General features: G+C 48.6%; 5 protein-coding genes across 5 annotated transcripts; 3 read left to right on the forward strand and 2 right to left on the reverse strand.

The window, feature by feature from the left end:
* Positions 1-260: 260 nt before the first annotated feature.
* F5891DRAFT_1175396 (P-loop containing nucleoside triphosphate hydrolase protein) lies at positions 261-3,105 on the forward strand (the record flags this gene model as incomplete). The annotated part of the gene is made up of 15 exons (XM_041365713.1): positions 261-685; positions 733-799; positions 848-906; positions 967-1,146; positions 1,197-1,542; positions 1,593-1,750; positions 1,801-1,864; positions 1,919-1,972; positions 2,020-2,110; positions 2,173-2,291; positions 2,347-2,472; positions 2,526-2,550; positions 2,604-2,694; positions 2,748-2,805; positions 2,861-3,105. 15 exons carry the CDS (start codon positions 261-263, stop codon positions 2,984-2,986), a joined length of 1,989 nt encoding a protein of 662 aa, XP_041221409.1. The 3' UTR covers positions 2,987-3,105.
* Positions 3,106-3,734: 629 nt separating this feature from the next.
* F5891DRAFT_1056360 (uncharacterized protein) lies at positions 3,735-6,001 on the reverse strand. The gene is made up of 5 exons (XM_041362692.1): positions 5,917-6,001; positions 5,040-5,810; positions 4,238-4,983; positions 3,940-4,184; positions 3,735-3,849 (listed from the first exon to the last, which is right to left on the reverse strand). Exons 1-4 carry the CDS (start codon positions 5,942-5,944, stop codon positions 3,987-3,989), a joined length of 1,743 nt encoding a protein of 580 aa, XP_041221410.1. The 5' UTR covers positions 5,945-6,001; the 3' UTR covers positions 3,735-3,849; positions 3,940-3,986.
* Positions 6,002-6,321: 320 nt separating this feature from the next.
* F5891DRAFT_983854 (uncharacterized protein) lies at positions 6,322-6,737 on the forward strand (the record flags this gene model as incomplete). The annotated part of the gene is made up of 2 exons (XM_041377374.1): positions 6,322-6,555; positions 6,606-6,737. 2 exons carry the CDS (start codon positions 6,322-6,324, stop codon positions 6,735-6,737), a joined length of 366 nt encoding a protein of 121 aa, XP_041221411.1.
* A 421-nt stretch (positions 6,738-7,158) lies between these two features.
* Positions 7,159-11,799, reverse strand: F5891DRAFT_1280893 (uncharacterized protein). The gene is made up of 4 exons (XM_041370438.1): positions 11,117-11,799; positions 8,690-11,066; positions 7,361-8,631; positions 7,159-7,305 (listed from the first exon to the last, which is right to left on the reverse strand). The coding sequence occupies exons 1-4, from the start codon at positions 11,591-11,593 to the stop codon at positions 7,264-7,266; spliced, it is 4,167 nt and encodes a 1,388-aa protein (XP_041221412.1). The 5' UTR covers positions 11,594-11,799; the 3' UTR covers positions 7,159-7,263.
* A 35-nt stretch (positions 11,800-11,834) lies between these two features.
* F5891DRAFT_1114624 (uncharacterized protein) lies at positions 11,835-14,041 on the forward strand. The gene is made up of 4 exons (XM_041363766.1): positions 11,835-12,392; positions 12,446-12,633; positions 12,683-12,780; positions 12,836-14,041. The coding sequence occupies exons 1-4, from the start codon at positions 11,898-11,900 to the stop codon at positions 13,885-13,887; spliced, it is 1,833 nt and encodes a 610-aa protein (XP_041221413.1). The 5' UTR covers positions 11,835-11,897; the 3' UTR covers positions 13,888-14,041.
* Positions 14,042-15,160: the final 1,119 nt, after the last annotated feature.

A 15,160-nucleotide genomic window follows, 5' to 3' on the forward strand; every position in this document is an offset into this window, starting at 1 on the left:
GACTGACTTCCTTCTAATGATATTATGTAACAGATCATGTTATCGGTCCTCAAGGCTTACTCGCAACCAAAGCGCGAGTCTTGCCACTAAACAGCATCTCGTACCTCAAGTATTTCGATCAACTTGTTTCCCTGCGCCGCGGTATTATCTTGGACAGTGGCTCGTACGATGAGTTGATGTACGAATCCGGATAGTGTAAGGGTGCGCTAGATTGTGTGGTATATTTTCAATCATGATGTCGATGCAATCTAATTGAGATTATGACAGTCACGGTCATGCTAACGGAGCGGTTCCAACTCTGGAACGACCAACACCTGACGGTCCAGCGGCATGTCCACATTCCACTACAAGCGAGGGGGACATGCAAGCCACCCTTGTTGGAGAACTTGAATCTGTATCAGAGAAGGTATCGCGTAGAGAAAGTTTCACAAAAGCTGTCCTCGCTATGCCGCCCAAGCTGCGCGACGCGTCCTTCCGATGGCATCACGAAAGAGCACAGTGATGCAGGGCCGCGTCAAGATGGAAGTGTACTCGCAGTACCTCCAAGCAGCGTCGAAAAAAGGGTTCCTGATCTTTGTACTCGCTACGGTTCTGCAGCAGATGGTATCTGTCATGTCACCGTAATGCTCAGGCTTTGGGGCGAGCATAACCGCGAGATGGGTGCCAACGCGGGATTGACCGACAAGTATTTCCTGGGATATGGTCTGTCCAATTTGATGGCCATTTGCTTAGGCGCATGTGCTGCGCTTCTGATTTGGGTTTTCTGCTCGCTTCGGAGCTCAAGCACCTTCATGATTCGGTTAGTGCTGCGTTCCAAGTATGGATGAATTTTTCATCTATTTTTCAGATGCTGCATTCGGTCATGCGTGCGCCCCTCAGCTTTTTTGAGACAACGCCAACGGGACGGTGCGTCCAGATCAGTAAACTGTGGAAGGCTTTCTGAGTTCTAACAATTTCTTGTTGCAGTATCTTGAACTTGTTTTCTCGTGATACATATGTTGTCGATCAAATCCTGGCGCGAGTGATCCAAAATCTGATACGCACAAGCGCGGTTTGCGCTTCTATTTTATTGGTCATCGGGTTCAGCTTCCCGCCCTTCTTGATCGCCGTCGTTCCTCTGGCATGGTTCTACTACAAGATCACCGTGTATGAATGGCTTTGTTCTTCTTCCAGAATCATCCTGATATTATCAATAGGTACTATCTCGCGACGTCACGGGAACTCAAGCGTCTGGATGCGGTGTCCCGCTCACCCATCTTTGCGTGGTTCTCGGAATCCCTGGCTGGAATTTCGACTATCCGGCGTACGAACAACAAGCCGTTTTCATTGCGAACAATGCTCGTCGTATTGATCGCAACCAGTTGTGCTACCTTCCTAGTACTGCCGTCAATCCGATGGCTTGCAGTAAGATTGGAGTTCGTTGGAGCAGTGATCATCTTCGTCACTGCTGTTTTGGCTGTCTCTGCCGTCATGACCAGCAACGTTGATGCAGGATTGGTCGGTCTAGTTCTGTCATATGCTTTGAACACAACAGGTTCACTGGTGAGTGGCTTTTTCTCTGTTCTGAGGCGTTGGTAACTAAACGGTCGCAGAACTGGTTCGTCCGCTCCGCAAGTGAAGTAGAACAGAATGTGGTTAGCGTCGAGCGTATTGTCCACTACGCCAAAGACCTTGAGCCAGAAGCTCCTTACGAGATCCCTGAGAATAAGCCCACCTCTGAGTGGCCCACAGCTGGGGAAGTTGAATTCCGGTGAGTCTGTCGCTGTATGCACGAAATTGTATTGAACTTGTTTGATTTAGGGACTACTCAGCACGGTATCGGCCCGGGCTTGATCTAGTCCTCAAGGATATTTCCATGACCATAGTCAGTCATTCCGCCAGGTTTCTCCTACATGTACGCTGACTCGAGATGTTCTAGAAACCGAAAGAGAACATCGGAATATGTGGCCGGACTGGGGCAGGGAAATCATCGGTAAGATATTTCCTTTCTTTTGTTGGACTGTGACGATACTTTTGCAGCTTCTTCTTGCCCTCTTCCGGATCATCGAGCCTGCATCCGGAGCTATCTTCATTGACAAAGTAGACATTACCAAACTTGGCTTGCATGACTGTGCGTCTTCTTTGAGCTGTCCGTTTGGATACTTGGACACCCATTGATCAAACCAACAATAGTGCGGTCCGCGATATCCATTGTTCCTCAAAACCCAGATTTGTTTGAGGGGACATTGCGAGAGAACATTGACCCTGTTGGCGAGCATCAGGATGTTGATATATGGACTGCTCTGGAACATGTCCGTCTTTGAAGTATGTCTGTACTTCTGATGCTTACGAACGACGCTTCTATAGGCCCATCTGAAGGCATATGTCGATTCACTCCCTGGGGGACTAGATGCTCCGGTTCAGGAGGCCGGATCATCACTTTCAGCAGGTCAGAGACAGCTCTTGTGTTTCGCGAGGGCGCTCTTGCGCAAGGTACGAGCGTCTCTTTTGGCTGGTTGTGAGTTTTCATCGCCGACACTCCCTAGACTAAAGTGCTCGTCCTCGACGAAGGTCCGTACGAGCGGCATCTTGTTATTCTGCAAGACTAATATGCATGATTCTAGCAACATCTGCAGTTGACCTAGATACCGACCGAGCGATTCAAGAAATTATCCGGGGTCCAATCTTCCGCGATGTGACCATTCTAACTATTGCGTATGTCACATGTCCAACATCGTTGATGATCAGTGCCAATCATGATTCTATAGGCACCGCTTGAATACGATCATGGAGTCTGATAGGATTCTTGTTCTAGATGCTGGGAGGGTAAGCATACTCCAAGGATATTCATCCTTAATTTGTTGTTGATTGGCCAATTTAGATTGCAGAATTTGATACTCCAAAGAAGCTGCTGGAGAACAAGAGTTCTATCTTCCGTTCTATGGCGATGGAGGCTGGTCTAGTTCAGGTCCACCTTGATGATGCAGAAGTGAACGCACAGGAGTAAATATACCTAATCATGCACAATATTTCTTCAAGGGTCTTGTTCAGAAATATGACGTCATAACTATGTAGATATTGCCATGTTCTTGCTCTGAATCTTATGTTTCGCTATCAGCTATTCAATATTCAATTGTGAGACTCGATAATGCAATTGGGATGCCCCGATACTCGCCTTGCGATGTACCGCAGAAGCATCAGATGAAACCAGGGCGTCTTTGCTACTACCCAATGCCTCGGAAGAGGTTGAAAGTTATTTCAAACGTTCTCAATTGAACTTACTACCAGTAGTAGGATTCCTACCAAAGATATTAGGCTTGACCTGGTACCTGTGACGATCTACCGAGCGTTGATCTGTTTGCGGCGTGCGCCGCTGCCAATAGTGGAATCGACATGCGCTGTTTGTTAGTCTATTATGTAACGAGGCACGAGCGGAGGAATAGAGCTGTGTCTTCGAGCGAACGGCTAACGTGGCACGGCGCCTCTTGTCTCCGTGCTACAACGACCGTTAGTACTCAGAACTTTTCTCGTCGTTCTCGTTTTATTTCCCCTCCCTCCTCTTCCTTTTCTTTCATCGTTCACGATTCGAGATCCTCGCTCTCCTCAAAAGTCCACAGCAGGACCCGGAGGACACCTGAAACATCAATCGCAGCGAGGAATCCCACCCTCCCTCGCAGCTCACCTCTCTCTTTCAGGTTAGTCCCTCGGGGCCGGAAGACGCTGCGCGTCCTCGCCCGGAAACTCTCGTTGATCGTCTCAGAAAGTAATTCATTTAGAATTCATTTATTGCCCTGTCCCTCGTTAGATTACCATATAACAAACCATCCTTTCCTTCAGAACACGTTTGAGTGACCTCAAAAGAGAGGGAGACTAGACGTTCGAGGCACATAGTAAAGTCACAATCTTTAATTAGTAATTTCCTTCAATGATAGTGCAGCGCATGCATGCATGCATACGTACTGCAGAACCAACAACATCTTCCGAAACGGGAGTGCAGATCTTCACCATCATCGCTTCACCTCGTACTTTTCCCAGCCAACTTCTTTCAGCTTCTCAACCTTTGCGACAACCTCGCTCTCTAATCCTCTTAGATACACATCAATGTCTGCAAACAGATAAGGTATACCAGCCCCGAGAATCCGCACAGCTAGCAATCCAGCATTCATACCGCCGTTAATTGCAACCGTCGCTACAGGTATACCTCGCTGTGGTGACACTCAGACGTCAACGAATCACATAAAGACTCAAAGACCCTTACTGGCATTTGCACGATACTATGCAACGAATCAACACCATCAAGAGAGCTTCCTTTCACAGGAACTCCAATGACAGGAAGCGCGGTCATGGCAGCAACCATGCCAGGAAGATGTGCTGCACCACCTGCTCCAGCAATGATCGTCCTCAAACCCCTTGAGCTCGCTGACCTTGCGTATTCGACGAGGCGATCTGGTGTGCGATGTGCAGAGACGATGGTGAGTTCATAGGGAATCTTGAACCGATCCAGGATACGAGCAGCCGGCAACATTACAGGAAGGTCGGAATCGGAGCCCATGATCACACCAACGAGCGGGTATTTGTGGGAAAAGCCGCTGCCTTGTGCGGGGGTCTCTGGGACGTATAGAGCAAGTTCTTCTTCAGTACTCCCTGACGGTAATGCCTTTAACAGTGGTCGCAGGCGAGAGCGGACCTCTGAATCTGAGTTGCCCACGACGGTGACGTGTCCCATTTTACGTCCTTTGCGACACTCCGATTTGCCGTACAGATGGACCGCACAACCATCTGTCTTGATACACTCAGATGCGAAATTCGTGACTTCTGCCATGTTGGATGAAGCGCCAATGATATTCAGCATTGCAGCTGAAGACACTTTTAGTGACGTGGAACCAAGCGGGAGTGACAGTATGGCGCGCAGATGATTTTCGTACTGGGAGGTTTCGCAAGCCTCTATGGTATAATGTCCAGAATTATGTGGCCGAGGGGCAATTTCGTTGATATAGATAGAGCCTGACAGAATCGGTAGGTTAGACTGGTTCGCACAATCCAGAGAAACTATCTTCTACCGTCTTCCATGAGAAACATTTCGACTCCAAAAACACCAGCGCCCTGGAAGGTCTTGACTGCGGCTTCGGCTACGCTCTGTGCGCGAATAGCAATATGTGGATCGCGACTCCGCAAGGGGGCAAACACCAAATGACAAATGTTGTCTTTGTGAACGGTCTCCACAGCGGGATATGAGCGAACCTCCCCTGTCGTGGAGCGCACTACCATGACAGCGATCTCCTTCACGAATGGCACCCACTTCTCGGCATACAAGGGACGATTCCCGAGGGCAGAGATAGCTTCTTCCGCTTGAGCAATATTCCGAACAACAAAATTTCCCCGCCCATCATACGCCAACGTGCGACTTTTGAGCATGAATGGCAAGCCAATTTTTTCCGCAGTTTCATGTATTGATGTGACATTGGACTCGACACAGAGAAACTCTGACACGGGACATTGGTGACTCTGGAGGTGCTGTTTCTGTATCAATTTGTCTTGGATAATCTTCACCGTAGACGGACTGGGATGAATGACAGCTCCGGGCACTGACTGAATCTCTTCAAGTATGTTCGTATCGACGTGCTCAATCTCAACAGTTAGGATGTCGACCTTGCTGGCCAGTGCCTTGATTTTTTCTGGGTCTACGAAAGATCCATCGATGTGAGCAAGAAGGGGAGATCGCGGGGACACAATCTGCTTTGCTGGACTATTCTCTCCAACGTCAAGGAATACTATATCGACGTTGAGCAGGGCCGCCGAAGCGGCTAACATTCGCCCGAGCTGACCTCCGCCTAGAACAAGCAAGTCAGAGGAGACGATAAAAAACTAGAGACATAGCCTGGTAGATATCATGAGCGCTTAAATCGAGAGAATTCAACGCTGTGAGCTCACGCGCACCAAGAACCCCGACAACCTTGCCACTCATCGTGTTTAAAGTCGATTTCGCGTAGATCGTGCGCGTGAAGAAGTGAAAGATCTGCAAAGATATGATCAGTATTATGTAATCACAACTTTGTAAGTAGTACGCTGAAATTTATTGATCCTTCTCAAGTTCGACAGATGGGCCCGCCAGCACCAAAGCCTGCTGCTCGCAGGAGGAACAGGAAACGTAAAAGACGCGCCGTATCTTCCGGTTCTTCCTCTTCGTCTGATGATTCATCTTCGGATGAATCCACGCAATCTATACCGCAAAAGCCGGCACCTCTCCCAACCAAACAACCTGAATCCGACACGAGTTCGTCGTCTGAATCTACATCCTCAGATAGCGACTCCGAATCAGATGATGATGACGCTCGTACATCCATGATAAAAGAACAAATGCAGACCGACGGTCTGAAAGTTCCTAAACAAAAAGACATCCCTCGACAAAGGTCACCTTCACCCTCCCTGCCCAGTGCTGAAATACCACCTTTTCTACCGCCAAATCCGTCTGCGGATTACGAGGCGCGTGAGAAAGCCATGAAAGATAAATTCAGGAAGTTCTGGATGTCATCCCTTGCAGAAGGATTCAAGGAAGACCTTGAGGAAATACGGAAGGTTAGCAGATGATTATTCCAGACATGAGTCGATCCTCATGACTTTTGCAGGAGCCAACTTTGGGACCCTCCAAGCTAGCACTGCTTATTGATTCGCTCGCAGCTGGGGCAGATATTTTTACGTCATCTGCATCCGCCAGCGGGATAGACATGAATGAAGTAGATGTCGTCATGGGTGAATGATACAGAGTTCGTGGTCATCTATATAATCCTCTTTTCTGCATGTAACCATGAACTGCAGAGTCTCTTAGTGGTGTAAGACCACTGACGCGTGCTTGGATCATTCGGGGCTCTATCGCGGGCAAACATATTGAATGATCTTGACACGTTCCGCATGTTTGAGCCTCCCAGTAAATTTGGGAGTCCGGAACACCGTCAATATTGCAAGGATCCCGTCTGCATCTCGAACAGAGACATCAAATGCAGTCCGTTATACATAGACGACGAAGAGCTTTTGCAGTTAGTAATATCTTAGGGAGGCACCCGGACTTTGTTACGATCTATAGGTTGATGCACGTACGATGTGCGGTATTCACTGATAAAGACGAGCCCCGAAATATCAGTCTACAAGTTTTTTTTGGTTGCTATTCCGCTCATGTTCCCGTCATTCGACCTGCTAGAAGACTAAGTTAATACATGCAGCTGCAATGAAATCATAAATATTAAATCGCAAATATATACACCAAAAGCTAACAAATTGCATCAATAATTAACGAGCGCTAATGACGTATTGAAGGTATTCATCTAATGTCTATCCAAGTGTATCAGCACGAAACATTTTGTTCGATCAGCAACACATCTCTTACCTTATCCATCTCATCAAGTTGTTGGAAAGCACCCGCGTATATCTCTTGAATATCTGGGTGTAGAGTCGTCATATCTATTGGTTTTCCAAACAGTGACTCGTCCACTGGGTGTACAGAGGTTTGAGGCACCCTGGGTGCTGCACTAGCAATTTCAATGATCGCCATCATATGCGAGAGACCGAAGTCATCTTTGGGAATGTACGGTCGCTTGGGAATTTGCGGTTTGGGGGTGGTGTTGATACGCGGCGTTTCAGGGGGGCTGATGAGCTGTCCAGTGGGGGTAGCATACGTCGATACTTCTGACATGACAGAAGCGATCGACGATTGACGAATAGGGCGAGGAGCATTTGTTCCTTGCTTTGATGACGGGGTAGTAGATCGGGTGCGGCTGTGTCGGCCATCTGCTGCAGTAGGTGTCGGTGTCCGAGATATGTCAGACACTGGTGATGCAACGCGTCGAGCCCCAGTGACACTACTCGCAAGCGGTGTGGGAGTCCTGCCGTCAGAACCAGAAGGGGGAGTCACGGCATCATCGACGGAATATTCTGAGGGTGCAGAGCCAGAGCCACCAGAGGGAAGACCGTCAGACTGACTCGAGGCCGCAACGACATATTGAGCGTGAAGTCGACCATCTTTGATTTTGTTCAGTACGCGATCAATCTTCTCGTTCATGCCTTCTTTATTGCGCCCGAGGACGCCTTCTAGCAAGTCGTTCTTTTGTGCCGAGTTGCCTTCGCAAAACTCTTGCTCGACAATGTCACTGATGTCAAACGACTCGCCGTCTTGCACGTATGAATAGCGCATCTTGTCTCCAGCGTCATACCTGGAGCTGCGGATCATGGCGTTTCCGGGTAGAAGAACATCTACGCCGCGCAGTGAGTTCATCTGGGCCGAAAGAATGGCCTTCTGATTCGCTCGCGATGCGGCGCGCTGTGCTGCAATGATCTCTTGTCTTGACAGCTGCCTCGGTTTAACTTCATCAGTACCCGAAGTCTGATTATCAGAGCTGAGACTAGAGCCAGAAACTGAATCACGGAAATGTTGAAGGGCGATTTCATCAAGGGGCGCGGACATGCGATGACGAGACGATGATGTTCGATAAGAGATTGCTCGGCGGAGAATGAAGACAGGATCATCGATATGAATATCATCTATGCTTCCAAGCAGTTGAGCAGAATCGATAGATCTGCGCTTGCCTTCCTGAGCTCGGCGGAAACTGGGAGGACGAGTATATGCATCGGTAACTTTACTTGAAGGTGATAGTTCTCGTTCTGGACCAACGAAGTCAGCACTCAAATCCATTTATGCTAAGTGTATGTGTATTCTTACCTTGCCCTCCAACGTCAGCTGTGAGACCATATCGGACTTTGCTGGTACTCCGCCTCTTCGTCATCTTATCTTCAACTTCGTCACCACCATCAACGACACCTTCCAAGATGCCGAAACGCTCAAGTCCCAGTTCAATTACTTCAGCAACAGTGACATTCTTCGGGAAGGTAAAGACTTTTCGGCGCTGACCCTGTGATACACCAGAAGAAATTGATGATGTAGAATGGGTTCTATCACGTAGCGTGTTCTTGAATACGATGGCTTCTGTGACTGGGTCGAAGACCATATCATCGGGCAGGTCCTCGGGATGGATAACAAGCTGCAACGTGAAGCGGTACGAGGGAGAGCTGAAACGATCAGGAGTCACGTTGACACTGCTCACCGAGGTAGTTAGACCCTCGGCTACATCGTGAGACGTATCAGCCTGCACTGTCTCATCACCTTCTTCTGTCGTGGCGCTGTCATCTGCGCCATCACGGCGTCTGTTGAGGTAGAATTTGACAACGGAGTCGTCACTGAAGTCGTTCATGGATAACTTCTTTATGGCGGGATGCATGGAGAGGTTGCTTGAGATGGAGCTGATACTGCCCACACTGCTCCGCTTGACTTTTGGTAATTCCATGGCGGCCTCTACAAGCGACTCGAAGACTCCGAGAGGCTTTTCTTCCGGAAGCAGATCTGCAGATGAACCTTCCACCTGTTTGATAGTGAGGTAGTAATCTGCTCCGTCCTCGCCAGCGGGGAGACGGAAGCGTTGAATAGCTTGACGAACGAGGTCGGCTGAAGTAGTAGATGCGTTGAGAAGAACAGTCTTGAAAGTCGCCTCGGTCTGCAAGTGTTGGCCTGCAAACACACGGATGACGCTGAGCTCAGGCACACCAACACCTTGTCCGTCAGCAGTGGGCGAAAGAACGAGGGAGCCGGGTCGTGGTCTAGAGGAGGGCAAGCCCAGCCCAAGCCCAGCGGCAGAGGTGGCAGAGGTATTATACGAACTCGAGCTTGATAAGACAGCGGAAGCAGATTGTAATCCGTATGAAGGCGCTTCCGGTGGCGATGACGGCGAACGATTGAGATATTGCTGATACAGTGCCTGTTGTTGCTGATCCCGCTGGCGCAGCTGTGACGCATGCTGCGACACCTGAGCCTGTACTTGTTGTGGCGGTGTCTGAGGCGTCTGTTGTGACTGAAGTCTCGTTGGCGTCCTCGAATCGTTTGGCGTGCGAAGAACTTGCTGTTGTTGTTGCATGGCTGATGCAGTGACAGGGGACATCGGAGGTTCAGGTGCGGGTCCGTGAAGGTTGCTGGAGGACTGCCCTGATTCTTGAGACCCGCGGGTTTCATTGGAAGCGGTTTCGATGGAATTTTTATCCTTGCCTTTATCCTTCTTGCGGCCAAAGAGTCCGAATACGCCTCCTTTCTTTTTCTCCTTTTTCTCCTTTGCGTCATCATCTGTCGTGTCGCGTTGCTCTTTGCGAAGTTTACCAGGCGCCTGCACAGGCTTCTGGACTGGGGTATTCGAGATGGGCTGTAGAGACTTGTTCTTGAGCTTCTTTTTCGAGGCCTCTTCGAGAACTTCAATTTCCTCGCGGGTGCGTTGTCGCTCGACCTCTTGCTTCTGCATGATTGCGCTCGGAAGAAGGGGGCCGCTGGGTGCTGAAGCTTGTTTGACTGGCTCATCACGAGCAATTGAAGGCGTCACGGAGAGTTTTCTTGTTTCGGTTACTTCGGCGGGATCAATGCTCTTACTAGATGAAGGCGGTGAAGACGAAAGGACATCAACAGTGATACGATCGCGTGAAGATTGATGGCGTAAAGCTTGTTGAGCAAGTGCCTGTTGTTCCTCCTGCTGCCTCTGTTCGGTGATTATTATCTCTGGCTGCTGTTGTACCTGGATTTGCGCCTGTTGTCTCTCCGGTGTGCCGCTAGGTCGCAGAGTATCAGGCGCCACAAGCATCTGTCGCTCTATCTTCTTCTGCGCGTTTTGTGCTTGCATATCTTCTGCAACGCTATCATCCCAGCTCATTCCGTCATCCGGCTCCATCTGCATGCCCATAGAATCCTGCTGCTCATCGCGGCCCATCTGACCTTGACGCTGTCGAACAAGCATGTCTTCTGCAAGGTCTGGGTCTTCTTCCTCATATGCACCGTCATCCCACTCTATGTCTTCTTCTTCTTCGTCTTCCTCATGCCAGACAGCAGGCGGATATCGGTGTACAGACCGTGCAGTTGTAAATGTGACACCTTTGCCTTGCCCAGCACCTGTAGGTGGAAAACCAGGGGTAGGAGAAGGGGAATGGTGCGAGCCAGCGCGAGAAGAAAGATTATTCCGCACGCGTTCGACGTCTTCTTGGAGTTCTTGTGGTGTCGCGTGTGCAAGCTGAGAAGGAAAGTCACGAGTTTGAAATTGTTGGATGGTGCAGGACTCACGTCCACATTCCTGTGCTTGTTCAACCTGGCCAAGCGTTCAAAGGGCGTCTCAATATTCTCTGCAGGAATATATCCGACGTCCTGTGTCTTGAGCACACGAACAAGCCACCAATAACTGTTACTGTCGTCCATAAGGAACAAGCTATCACCTTTTACAACGCTGGCTTGACCTTCGACGGTCGCAGCGAAGCTGTGCAGCGAGTAGACCAAATCAAAGTCGATAGATTCATTTGGAATAGAAAGTGAAGACGAACGGTCGTCGTCTTCGTCCATATATTCTATCTCGCGCTCTTCGCCATCAGAGTCATCTTCTAGAACAGAATGCTCTTCATCAGAAGCGCCTGCATAGGTATTGGTTGCATCTGCATGGGCGTGCATATGTGCAGATGCTGTAGGGTCGTCGGCCATAATTTGGTCACGAAGGTCGAAAGTGTCCTGGCGCTTCGGTGAACGTCGCTGGTGGTCTTGTGTTTGCATATTGTACGTGATTATTTAACGAAATATTGGCCTGAGAGGATGAAGATTCTATAAGAGTACAATCCAAGAAAGCTGTCAAAACATGAGAAACGAAAGGTGGTCGGTGTGCAGGTAAAAAAAAAACAAGCTTTGCAGGCGACGAAGGAATGCTAATAATGATGGTGCTCGATGCGTGTTCAGCGTTGTCCTGGTGAATGTTGATGGCGTTGAACTACTTTAGTGGCTGTGCAAGTTTTCTATTCTCAGAGTCAATTTCGCTGCTGTACGACTATGATCACTCGCAGCTACATAGTATTGCACTGGGATGTACCCCCAGCCTTCGAGATCTGAGCCTTCCCAGCTGTCCACGTTCAAACCCACTCGTGATATTAACGTTTATGAACTCTCCGCGGATGAAGCCAGTACCACGGGCTTGCAAAACGAGACTTCGGTGCTTTCCATCGACCGAGAGGACACACTCGCGCTTCTAGGGATATTTACTCTTACGGTTTTGAAAGGATCTGTTTCTATACTCGGTGTAACGTTGTCCGCCTCAAAGACAGCTCACCATGTGTTCGCTCCTCGTTCTGCTCCGATCCCCATCTTGCAATGCGCCTCATCGAACGTACATACCGACTTGGACATATATTCTCTCCCTCCTCGCGTGAGACAGAATCACGGCGGAGCTGTAGTGGCAATTCGATCGCTCGATACGGGAGTGGAGGGTCTCGGACGGGTATATCGCGTCTTTGATGGAGTTTTCGAACCTTCGCGTTGGCAGCGAAGCTCGGCAGAGGTTATACGGCCCGGCGTGAACTTGGTACGTGTGCTGTACTTGAATGTATGTAAAGTATAATTTATCCTATCATACAGATGACGCACAGCGACAGGGACGTGCTACCGTTCGTATTACCAGAATCGTGGAGTATTGCCCTGAGCGCGGCAGAGACGCCGCCATCTTCAGCGGATCCCATACAACCCTCAGTGTACGTTGTCAAGGGTCCGAAAAAGTCCGGAAAAAGTACATTTGCTCGGACGCTTTTGAACAGGCTTCTAACAAGGTATGTTTGGAATTCAATACATATGAACACCGCTAACAATACTTTATAGATTTCGGCGCGTCGCATATCTTGAATGCGACGTAGGGCAGTCTGAATTCACACCTGGGGGTTTGGTCGCCCTAAATATTATAGATACACCGGTATTTGGTGAGTGATCACTACATTAACTCATTAGCGCCCTTCAACTATCTTTGTATCTTAGGCCCGCCTTTCACACATCCTAGCCTTCCATACCGAGCGCACTACGTTGGAGCGACTTCACCACGGTGCAGTCCGGCACACTATCTTGCGGCCGTTCAAGCGCTCCTCGAAACGTACAAGTTCGAGATCCAAACTTCGATGCCTGATGACGAGTCGATCGACACGAGGGTCACCGACGTTATTCCCCTGGTGGTCAATACAATGGGGTGGACAAAGGGTCTCGGTGCTAACCTAAATGCCAAGATCGAAGAATTCGCCGAGGCTACTCACTTGTTTGAGGTCGTCGGTTCGGAGGAGAAGGGTTGGCCAGCCTATGACATTCTCCAGTCCACGCCGACCAAGGCGCTCCAGCATACTCTCGAAGCAATATCACCAAATTTAGCAAATGCGCATTTTAATGCCGTCGACCAGCGCAACTTGAACATCCTGTCTTATTTCTATGCTATCTTTCCATCTATTACATCGATGTCGTTTCCATATCCATCCGCTCCTCTTCGTCAAATGACAGCAACCAAATGGGAGACCTCTCATCCTCTCTGTGCCCGGTATCCGTACGAGGTGGACTGGAGTCGGGCATTTGACCAAGTCATCCTGATTGGTGCAGGATACGAGGACGTAATACCCTCAGAGATCTCCAACGTCTTAAACGGCGCGATCGTTGGTCTTGTCGAATGCGAACCTGGAACCGAAGATCCAGTGTATCTAGACCCGTCTGGCGCCCGGGAATTGCCATACGTCCAAGCCAGATATCCGCCCGTACCCTCGACCTCCACTTGCCATGGCCTCGCTCTCATTCGTGCCATCTCGCCTAGCTCATCGCACATGCATATGCTCACCCCGGTTTCGCCCACTATCCTTGCACGCTGTCGGGTGATCGTCAAGGGTGAGCTAGAGCTGCCTATCTGGGGAATGCTGGATTTCACGGACGCAAATGAAGGGGTCGCAGGTGTAGAGAAGGGCCGCGTGCCATATTTGCAGTGGGGTAAGAGTGAAGGCTTGGGCGGCGAGCGTAGGAGGGTGAGGAGAAATCTCATGCGAAAAGCCCAGATGTGAGGTAAACAAACAAAAGTATATTATCAGGTACAGCGAGCATTACAACAACTGTTTGGGCCTTAGGATTTTGCCGCATCGTGCCTGCGGCACCCTACACAACAAGTGTCTTATATGTGTATATAACATGTTTACGTCGTCCACAAAGGTCTTAGACATGACTTATGATTAGGAAATACCATAGTACATGTTTTTGTGTAAGAATTATAGTATCACAGTGAATATAGTACTTCATGGGTGCGGTAGTGATGCGGTAGGGTGGGGTAAGTCTGAGATTTGGTGGCTGTGCACTACCGCACCGCACCAACGCATCCTTCTTACCAAGTATACCTACAGCATTGTCCATGGTATGCATTGTTCTCAGCAATTCATGCACCTCTGCAGCCTTGACTAGCAATTGGTCTTCATCGCCAGATGGAATCAACCTTACTACCCGCCAGTCAACCACAACGCTGCGGGCCGCCTGAAAGACACGGCTACTAACTTGAAAAGCGACCAAGGATTCGCCATGACACATCGGGGTGAACGATATTTAAAAGAGGTTTATATGTTGTACAAAATGTGAAAACAATATTTGATATTTAAACTAACATAAAGATGGGTGCACGACTTCAAATTTTGGTGGTGTTTTGTGTGTCATCCAAAATATCAAATATTCACAACCATATTCCCACAGACAATATGTCAACAAATATAATAAATATAATCAGATTTTCCATGTCTGCTTCAATTTAAAGTTTGATTCTTACATAAAACTTTGGAGAAAACTTGAAGTTTTGCCAAAGCTTGACATTTAAATCGAGTTTTAATGTCATGTCATCTGTAAAACTTCAAGTTTTCTCCAAAGTTTTACATGGAAATTGAACTTTAAGTTGAAGCAGACATGAAAAATCTGACTATATTTCTTATGTTTGTTGACATATTGTCTGTGGGAATATGGTTGTGAATATTTGATATTTTGGATTACACACAAAACACCACCAAAATTTGAAGTCGTGCACCCATCTTTATGTTAGTTTAAATATTAAATATTGTCTTCACATTTTGTACAACATATAAACCTCTTTTAAATATCGTTCACCCCGATGTGTGAACATCATCAGCGAGGCATTCGTCGAGAATGCAAATGCGACTGCCGTAGACACTCCTCCCGAGTTCGACGAGTGGGCTCTCAGCACAAAGGAGAAATGTGTACGTGTGCACCTTCATCATAAGATATACGAACTAACAATCATGCGTTCAGGTGCAAAATAAGAGCCTCGCGCGTCAAGGAAAG

This window comes from Suillus fuscotomentosus (genome assembly GCF_016647785.1).
Source record: "Suillus fuscotomentosus strain FC203 chromosome Unknown F5891scaffold_61, whole genome shotgun sequence".
NCBI lineage: Eukaryota > Fungi > Basidiomycota > Agaricomycetes > Boletales > Suillaceae > Suillus > Suillus fuscotomentosus.

What these genes read in the sequence shown, in the direction of transcription:
- F5891DRAFT_1056360 (XM_041362692.1), bottom strand. Translation starts at nt 5,944, where the DNA reads ATGAGTGGCAAGGTTGTCGGGGTTCTTG. An exon ending in AATGTTTCTCATGGAAGACG is followed by an intron (nt 4,984 to 5,039) that starts GTAGAAGATAGT and finishes CGATTCTGTCAG; the next exon opens with GCTCTATCTATATCAACGAA. An exon ending in ATAGTATCGTGCAAATGCCA is followed by an intron (nt 4,185 to 4,237) that starts GTAAGGGTCTTT and finishes GTGTCACCACAG; the next exon opens with CGAGGTATACCTGTAGCGAC.
- F5891DRAFT_1114624 (XM_041363766.1), top strand. Translation starts at nt 11,898, where the DNA reads ATGTACCCCCAGCCTTCGAGATCTGAGCCTTCCCAGCTGTCCACGTTC. An exon ending in TACGGCCCGGCGTGAACTTG is followed by an intron (nt 12,393 to 12,445) that starts GTACGTGTGCTG and finishes CCTATCATACAG; the next exon opens with ATGACGCACAGCGACAGGGA. An exon ending in TATAGATACACCGGTATTTG is followed by an intron (nt 12,781 to 12,835) that starts GTGAGTGATCAC and finishes TTTGTATCTTAG; the next exon opens with GCCCGCCTTTCACACATCCT.
- F5891DRAFT_1280893 (XM_041370438.1), bottom strand. Translation starts at nt 11,593, where the DNA reads ATGCAAACACAAGACCACCAGCGACGTTCACCGAAGCGCCAGGACACT. An exon ending in ACAAGCACAGGAATGTGGAC is followed by an intron (nt 11,067 to 11,116) that starts GTGAGTCCTGCA and finishes TTTCCTTCTCAG; the next exon opens with CTTGCACACGCGACACCACA. An exon ending in AGCTGACGTTGGAGGGCAAG is followed by an intron (nt 8,632 to 8,689) that starts GTAAGAATACAC and finishes TCGTTGGTCCAG; the next exon opens with AACGAGAACTATCACCTTCA.